Genomic DNA, 9,124 nt, shown 5'->3' with positions numbered 1-9,124 from the left:
TGTACAACACAATGTTTTCAGTTTTTGACTCTGAGATGCTTCATAGTGAACGTTTGTCGACTCTGATGCTTGCCTTTTTGTAATATCTCCAGCACAATCATCACTTTTGTCGTATCGTATTGAGCTCACTGACTGTTTTGGGATATTTTATTTTTAAATGACTGAAGAACCTGATGCTCATGTTCAGAAGACCGGCTCCACTTTTTTCGATGTTTTGAAAACCTAGAATGAATAAAATTCATCAGTCATATCAACAAACAACTCAAACATCAAGTGTTTTTTCTGTATCTGGATGAAGTCCTGCACATTTCACAGTCTTATCCTTGTAATAGCATGATTTTGAAGATAGACGACCTGCTATGTTTGTTGCTGACGCTCAGCACAAGTTCAGTCAGGAAAATCATCCTCGTGCTGATCATATCGTTGCAGTCAAACTTTAAATCTGTTCTCTCTGCTGCTGTCAGCTGTCATTTCAGCCTGAAATCCACCTCATTCATTATATCCAGCCTCCGACTGAGCTCATCAGGAGTCTGCTCATCATCCCAGTTTCACCAACCCCTCTTACTAAGATGACGTCACAGTGGGGTCTACTGTGCACAGGTCAATAATTATATTTGTTTGTCCGGTTGTTCTCTAGCTGTTGTCACGAAGAGGCGGTCTTACTGTACTGTAGACGTACAAAAGGCCTGCATGCTGCTCCATACGGCTCTGTTTGATGTTTGACTTGTTTTTATAAAATCAGTATGTCTTAAACAGCTGCATTTTGTAAAATACGAATAATTTCCATGTGTTAAACTCAGTAACTCAGTGATCAGTAATACATGACAGGGTCCTGATCAATCAATCAAGTGTTCCTCTGGAGTGTGGCATGCTGTGGAATGTAGTATTATCAAATGTGGACAGACTCTGACCGGCTGCAGCCTCCCTAAAGTTGTGAACTGTGACAAATACATTTCATAGTTCCACAACATGACGCTGAACACAGCTGCCACAACAAGACAAAGAACAGCTGGCTGCTGGGTCAGCAGACAGAGCTCAGGAAGTTTTAGGCTGGTTGTCTTTTGGTGCCACTCAGTGGCCGAAGTATGTTTCACAGTGAAGTCTACACTTCAGTAACCAGGTTTAATAACCTGTAAAATAAAATGTCAGAGGATTCTCACAATAATATCAGAGTCTTTGTGGTGTTTGTTTTGTAAAGTTTTTCCAACAAGTGAGAACACGTCGGTTACTATGGTTACAGCTCAGGTGTGACAGTGAGTTACTGTGGTTACAGTGACAGTTAGTTGCTATAGTTACAGTGACAGTAAGCTACTATGGTTACAGTCACAGCAAGTTACTATGGTCACAGCTCAGGTGTGACAGTGAGTTACTATGGTTACCATGACAGTAAGCAACCGTAGTTACAGCTCAGGTGTGACAATTACAATTGTTACAATGATGGTAAGTTATTATAGTTACAGTGACAGTTAGTTACTATGGTTACAGTATCAGTTAATTACTATGGTCACAGCTCAGGTGTGACAGTGAGTTACTGTGGTTACAGTGACAGTAAGCTACTATGGTTACAGTCACAGCAAGCTACTATGGTCACAGCTCAGGTGTGATGGTGAGTTACTATGGTTACCGTGACAGTAAGCAACCATAGTTACAGCTCAGGTGTGACAATTACAATTGTTACAATGATGGTAAGTTATTATAGTTACAGTGACAGTTAGTTACTATGGTAACAGTATTAGTTAATTACTGTGGTTACAGTATCAGTAAGTTACTATGGTTACAGCTCAGTGTTCGTGTTCAAAACATAGAAGACCAAGAATAATTGCCTGAACGAAGACGTCGATGACTTACTTAAACTCCAGCACTCAGTCCAGAGCCCGGCAGCCCAACATCAATGCAGTGGAATCACATTTCTGTAACATCATGAGTTGGCCTTACATGGCCTGCATACATACAAGTAATGTGTGTGTATGTATATATATGTATATATATATATATAATCTCCAAATAAATATTTAATCATAATGTAACCTTATACATGATGCCTGGTGATGCAGAAGTGCTGTGAGGCAGGCTGAGCATCACTACTGTGTAAAGTTTGCATGTTGTCACCAGTTGGAGCTCCATCACCACTAGGGGTCTCCAAAAACTAAACTACACATGTGATTATAGGGGGGTCCAAAAAATTGTCGGGACAGTCCCCTCAGCATCTCTTCACACTCAGCTGCAACTCTAAACTCGTTTAAATAACTCAAATATAATTCAGTGTCAGCCGTGTCACACTTTCAGACAGGTGCGGTGTTGATGTGTGATGTGAACAGGAGCTCAGCCTGATGCGGCTCCGCAGTCGTGCATGAGAACTGCATCAGACAGCAAGTCTGCGAAACAAGTCTCAGCATCAGTGTTACTGCTGCAGTGAAATCCAGCCCCTGAACACACCCTGCTGCAGCCCGCAGAGCAGCCTCACGCACTGACAGCACACCATCAGCTGGTAACACCTCCACGGAGCGAAGAAGGAGAAGAGACGGTGAGCACAGCTGAGGTAAGATCATCTGTTTACCGCATCCAGGTAACCCGGGACAGGACGAGGTGTCATTGAAAACCGGGGCCGCTGACTGAGGAGGGGGAAGCGTCACTGTGCATTTTGGCATCAGGATTGTTTGGAGAGACATTTATGAGGATAGGAGATGGAGGAGGAGATGGAGGGAGGTGTCCAAAAATATCCAGGAGTCCTGCACAGAGCGGCCTGACTTGTGTTGTTGCGGCTCCTGGAGCTGCGCCAAGTCCCACTGCGGACTGTGTCCTGTCTTTATACTGCACTGCAAAAAATGTTTTTTAGATGAATATTGAAGGACATCCTTAAAAGGAAAGTTGTTTCAAGGTCTTCTTTAAATTTAACAACATTTTAAAGATCATACAAAACAGCAACCATGAAATAAACATTTATTTAACATGCACATTTGTAAATATCTTGAATGTTCTCCATGTCGGCACATGCATATTTAATATTTATACAATATTGAGTTCAGTTTTCTTCCAGCATTCTATTTTTGTTGTGGCAGAAGTCTGTTTTTGCTGACTCAAGGCTGTTATTGCATGTTCAGGCTTTGGCCTGGTGCAGCCTGCAGCAGTGAATGATATTGGAAATGCTGAAGCATCCGTGTGCCGGGTGCATTCATCTCAAATGAATTACAGGAATATGAAAGAGTGTCACCTTTTTACTTAATTAATAAACTCTAAATCAGCTGCTCAGATTGTCTATGAAAGACACCTCCATTTAGAGGACAACATGTGAACTATGCACAGAAGTCACACGGGTACTAAGAAGATGGACCGTGACTCCTCTCACAGCTCACTAACATCTACCTGAAGCTGAGATGAAGTTAAAGCTCCAAACATTTGTGACTGCTCAGTGGATTGGACTAAATTATTGGCATGTAGGGCATCCTGTATGACGCTGCATTACATTTTCTCCACTTGAGGGCACCCTAGAGGGAATTTTATCATGTTTTATCTTGCAAAGAGGACGTTTCGGCAGTTGTATTCAAGCTTGGGACAGAAGTTAGGGTTAAGATAAAGGCTAGAGGTGACAGGATTTAATTTTAGATCAATAAGATCATAGATTTTTAGATCAAAATTAGCTTCCACACTTGATGCCATGCAGCTTATCTTTTTAAAGAAGAATTTCAAAATATAAATGACAGCTGTGAGGGCATAAAAACAATGAACTGCTGATTTCAACATCATTAGATTGACGTGTTCAGCCTCTGAGCTGAACTGTATATTGCACGTGTGCACATGTGTGCGTCCTTGTGCATATCCTACAACATATTCTGTCTTTTTTTTTTGTAGTCACTCTTTCTCTTTGACTGAATCTCTTTCTGTCATTTCTCCGTCAGTACCAGGATGGCTCAGAATGACAAAGACCCGATGCTCCCGGTGGGGAATCTCTCCCCGGGCCAGCTGCAGTCCCACCTTAAGATGGAGCCCAAGACCCTGGGGGTGAGCAGAACCATTCAGTTTACATAAAAACATATCCCGTTAATCAGTCAGTCAGACTTATATGAGACATAGCATAACCTCAGAGAAGTCCAACTTCTGATTTAAAAGGATGTTTGTCATATTTTTAATGCACCTGTGGGACTTGCTGACGTGCTGATCTCTGCTCTTTACCCCCTTTCCAGGCGATCCAGATCGTTATTGGGGCTTTGATTCTTTGTCTGAGTGCCTCTGTGCTCCAGATCCACGAGGTCCACTTTACGGGAGATGTGGCCCTCTTCCTGATCGTTGTCGTACAGGTCTGTTAGACGACGTGTAGATTCATATTTTTCTCATGGACTTGAATATTAACTAACTTGTAACCCATCAGGTGACTTTGTCTGGTTCGGTGTTGGTCCACAGTGCGAGGAAACCTACTCTGTTCTGGGTGAGTCCATGTTACAGTCTGGGTCATCTCAGGTGCTCTATGATGATACTATGATTGTACCTGTGTGCTCACACACTGCTGTCATTTGCAGGTGAAATGTGTCCTGGTTCTGCATCTCATCAGTGCTGCGTTCGCCACTGCCGCTCTGGGTCTGATGTCCAAACACCTCCCCTACCGCCAGGACTCTTACCACTGCGAACACTGCCGCAGACTGGAGCTGCACGCCGTGGTATTGTCTTTAAAACCTACACGGGCCAGAGCACTGTATGAAATTTATTGTGTTTTAGTTTTAGTTATAAAACTGTGGCAAAACAGAACTGCTGCCTGTTTCTCTGGCTCTGTGGCAGATCATGTTACAAGCCTGATTAGGATCCACAGCACATCACTCAATCTTCAACATGAACTTGCACTTATTGTGATAGACTGGCTTAAATAATGGCACAAACGTGCTGCCAGACAAATTGCTCATTACTCTCTGCATTGTTTGCTTTTGGAAGATTTGAGTCTTGCCTGGTGCAAGACTGAAACAATGTTTGCAGGACAGAAATATATTCCCGAAAACAAAAAGAAACCCTCTCAGATTAAACTTACAAACAGTCACTGTATAAATAAGAACTGTGAGTTCAAAGTTTCGACATTTTTTTATGTAATTTGAAGTGATCCTGATTGTTTTGACTCGTTATTCAAATGAACTCGATTCAATTTCATTTATATAGTGCAGAAATTATCTAATGACGCTAAGATTATTTAGAGAGACTACTACTATACCACTATAAGCAAACACTTGGAAACGGTGACAAGGAAAAACTTCCTTTAAGAGGCAGAAACCTTGAGCAGCGTCATTTTAATGGTGCAGTGGTGTCCAGTCTGCGCTTAAACTTTCAAAATTAAAACCTGAAGCAGTGAAGGGTTTTTTGGTATACAGTATATGGACAGTACTGGGTGCTAAATTTCAAAATAAGAGAGCATGCTGTGATGAGAAATGGAATTATAGTTTTACAAATCATTTGGCAGTATTCACAAAATGTCTTATATTATATATATCCCAACAGTGTCAGTCCTGTTGTGTTTCGGTAAATCAACAATTCAAACTCATAAGTCTGTGACAAAGTTACGGATCCTTTACAACGCTGAACTGACTGTTATCCAGGTTTTTCAGTGGTGATTAATGGATGATAAGTGTTGTTGGACAGTAAAAGTTCAGCTCAAAGAAGCAGCAATGCTCTTAAGTTCAGTGGTTGACCTACAGTACCACTTTTGTTTAAAATGTTGTGGAGTTCAACAAACCACCATCAAATTCCTTATATTCCCTAGATATTGGAGTGGGTTCTTTATTAAAACAAATGCAAGTGCACCTGATGAATGTAAATAAAGTAGTTTAGCGTCTTTTAGCTCCTTTTTTGGTCTCCACCAACTCCTGAAGGAAATATCCGACACTTTAAGCTGCTAAATTCTGACTTATATTCACCAGCTAGTCTTGAACTCTGTGTATCATCGACGCCACGGGAGCAGTGTATGGAGATTTCATTTCATGCAGTAGAGGAGGCAGGCTATGTAGCATACACAGAGCCATCACTGATGTATGACTGCACGTTTTTCCCTTTTAGCAGAATCACATGAATTCATAGCTGACGCAACGTGTTATATAAAAAAAAGCAGACTCCATGTTTCTTTGTCTTTACTGTCCACTGCAGCAACATTGTTTCAGGAAATGCACCGGGCTGATCGAGCAAAAGTGTAAAGTAAGTGATTGACTACTGTTCCAACTCATACTTTGGTCAGATAGGTTCTGTTGTAGAGTGCATGTAGAAGACAGAAAGACAGAAGACCGTAAATATGCTCTTGGATTTCTCCGTCTAGCTGTTGATTGACGGGATCCTGGGGACACTGGTGATTTTCCTGGTGCTGGAGCTGTTGATCTGTATCACTGCGATGCTGTTCGGACTCAGCGTCCTAGCTGCTGGTGGGACCCAGGTGAGCTCCGATACCTTCCATCAAGTAATATTTGACCTCTAGTAGTCCCTTCTCTACCGCTGAAATAGCCAACTGAGACAATAAAAGTTGGTTGATGTGTGTCCTGCAGGCTCCCAGCCATAGACCTGCCTATCCACAGACTCGCCCTCCACCTGCTCCAGCCGTGCAGGCTGCTCCAGTTGCTACAGCCGCAGCTGAGCCATCTCAGGTACCCCAAACAAAAGTCTTGTGTTATAGTTACCATGTGATATTTGCTGCAAGCCGTACTCACATTTGACTGTGTTTCTGTATCTGTATCGACAGGTGGCTGTTGTTGTGACTGAACCAGATTCAGAGCAGGTGGAGGAAATCTCCACCCCGCCCACTGAACCACAGGTGGAGCCGATAGAAATTGATACCACAGAACCGTGATCTGAAACACACCCTGTGGTGTCATGTCATGTCAGTGACAGTGTAAACATGGATGTCAACTAGGAAAAAAACTATTCGGTGGTCGTAATTAGGACCCAGTTTTCTCCCATTTGGCTGAAGGCAAGTTAATAAAATAATAATCAAACATTAAAGTCTTACATGACAACAAGTTGTCATCCTGTCCATTCACTTCTGGCATGACATGAACACAGCATCAGTGTTCGCACTACAGTTATGTTGTGGTTATGATATGGATCAGTTTTATTGATAATGTCGAATTCTTCAAATACTAAAACCACAAGAAACGTTGTATAGTCGGAGAAAGACGAGCGGAGTAAAGTAAAGTAAAGATCTTATATTAGAGTATGTAGGATTTAAACACTTCACTAACAGTTTGTGCACATTTTGTGTTAATTAGAAAGTAACCTGGTACTATTCAGCCTTTCAAAGGTGAAAAAACATATGTGACTGTTATTGTCGATGTTTGTTTTTTAAACTAACCTTTTACTTATTTCTATCTCTTTAATCCATTCCAGTATTAATTGACATGGTATTACAGCAGTCCATCTACTATCTATCGTCCATTTCAAACCTGTTATCTTGAGATTAAAGCTTAAAGCTCGAAGGCAGCAGAGGCCGAGGTATTTTGGACTTTTGGACCTTATATTGGATTCTACATTTCCTATAATGCTAATAACCTCAATAGCAGCTTTGTTTTGAATTCTTAGCCTTGTAAATACATTTGTAAGTGTCATATAACTACTGTATAGTCCCCAAGCCCCAGGCCACAATAAGAAGACATCACAATCATATAATTGGGGTGATATATATTCAGACTTGAGTTACTTAAAGATAATATAAAACATAACATAAACAGCGCAAAGATAAAACATTATAAAGATGTAGAAAGTATGTAAATATTAAAAACAGACGTCTACAATGCCAAAAATATAATCCAGGTAAAAAGACACAGTTAGATTATATATATCCATTCTGTACAAGCAATGTTTTGCTGTGACTGAGGTATACTTCACTCATTAATCAAATGCTCTGAGGTATAATTAACCACATTGGACTGAAAAGCTGTTGTAACTATAATCATGACTCAGCAGAAATACTTAGAGTTAGGCGTCATTATGTCTGTACCGCGGCCTCGGCTGCCTGCCTGTTCAGATCTGTGTTTCTGTACCGGCTCGTTAGTATTGTTAGGATTCTTTGTGGAAAGCATGAAGCATAAAGAATCATCACTCCCACCAATCACTGATAATCACCTTCAGTACTGCGGTGTTCAACTGTAAGTGAAGCTTTTTTTCTTTTTTCAATAAATCATCATAAATGCATACACACAGTAAGTTTCCTGTTTTTTTTTATCTTGGTCATTTCCTGAATGTTTCTGTCTGTTCAGTTAAAGTTTAGTTAGTTGTAAAGTTGTGAATTTACACACAGGTCGGCCTTGTTTACACCTGGAATTAACATGCGTCTTAGGTAATCTATCAGAAGAGGCTCACAGAAGATTTCGCAATGCAGACAAATGTGATGGTTCAATAAAGGTTTTACTAGACAAGCTAGGAAAACACAAATACAGGCGACGGTACAAATCTGTGAGGCAAAAATCGTGGTCAGAAAAACAGTACTCAGGTACTTAAAAACAAGAATGCAAGACAAAGAGACGCTGGACTGACAACTGTGGGAGAGAGAGACAAAAAATGGCACTTTCTATCACTAACTTCGGGTGAATGCATTGAAACTAGGAGGTCTACATGACTGTGTGTCACTTCTCTAAGTGTTGTTTGGATTGTGATATAAATTAACTTCTTAAATCCTGTCCCAGACAAAGATCCCCCCATATTATAATTTAAAAATCTAATACTGAAAATGATAAAATCCCAACATTTTTATATAATAAAAGTCAGGTGGAAGAAGAGAACATGAACTTGTGGGCGACTGTTGAACTAATTTTGGACCTCAGCAGCAGAAACATTGTCCCGTATGGAATCTGAAAAGATAACTATGAAATGTTTTGGTCTTAGTGTGTGTGTGTGTTTGTGTATTATGGTACAATTATGTGGTATTAGCATTGTATTTGGTTACACCCTGCATTGTGTTCGTTCCATTCTACCCACTGTTCTGCTGACAATGCAGCAGCTATTAATCTTCCTATTAATGGCTCTGAACAAATGTTGCTTCTTGATCTCAGAAGAAAGAGTAGGAGTTAATTGTATACACAACACTAAAGTATTTTATCTCTGCGGTTTGAGCACTGATAAGCAACTGTTAAGAGCAAAGTTGTTACAGCTACCTACCTGCCCAGTACCG

The 9,124-nt window shown here is 40.8% G+C and overlaps 1 protein-coding gene across 2 annotated transcripts; it reads left to right on the top strand.

Moving 5' to 3' along the window:
- Positions 1 to 2,182: 2,182 nt before the first annotated feature.
- si:dkey-81h8.1 (hypothetical protein) lies at positions 2,183 to 7,607 on the top strand. 2 transcript variants are annotated; one of them, XM_019253558.2, is made up of 9 exons: positions 2,183 to 2,539; positions 3,897 to 3,999; positions 4,182 to 4,295; positions 4,367 to 4,423; positions 4,515 to 4,652; positions 6,118 to 6,165; positions 6,284 to 6,397; positions 6,507 to 6,605; positions 6,701 to 7,607. In XM_019253558.2, the coding sequence occupies exons 2-9, from the start codon at positions 3,904 to 3,906 to the stop codon at positions 6,806 to 6,808; spliced, it is 774 nt and encodes a 257-aa protein (XP_019109103.1). In that variant the 5' UTR covers positions 2,183 to 2,539; positions 3,897 to 3,903; the 3' UTR covers positions 6,809 to 7,607. The 2 variants fall into 2 exon arrangements, with proteins under 2 accessions (XP_019109103.1, XP_019109116.1); XM_019253571.2 differs by lacking the exon at positions 6,118 to 6,165.
- Positions 7,608 to 9,124: the final 1,517 nt, after the last annotated feature.

The sequence above is a fragment of the Larimichthys crocea genome, chromosome XIII (assembly GCF_000972845.2).
Source record: "Larimichthys crocea isolate SSNF chromosome XIII, L_crocea_2.0, whole genome shotgun sequence".
In the NCBI taxonomy this organism is placed as follows: Eukaryota; Metazoa; Chordata; class Actinopteri; family Sciaenidae; genus Larimichthys; species Larimichthys crocea.
Note: the sequence above shows the minus strand (reverse complement) of the source record. Positions and strands in the feature narration are given on the sequence as shown.

What these genes read in the sequence shown, in the direction of transcription:
- si:dkey-81h8.1 (XM_019253558.2), top strand. Translation starts at nt 3,904, where the DNA reads ATGGCTCAGAATGACAAAGACCCGATGCTCCCGGTGGGGAATCTCTCC. An exon ending in TGGAGCCCAAGACCCTGGGG is followed by an intron (nt 4,000 to 4,181) that starts GTGAGCAGAACC and finishes CCCCCTTTCCAG; the next exon opens with GCGATCCAGATCGTTATTGG. An exon ending in TAGCTGCTGGTGGGACCCAG is followed by an intron (nt 6,398 to 6,506) that starts GTGAGCTCCGAT and finishes TGTGTCCTGCAG; the next exon opens with GCTCCCAGCCATAGACCTGC.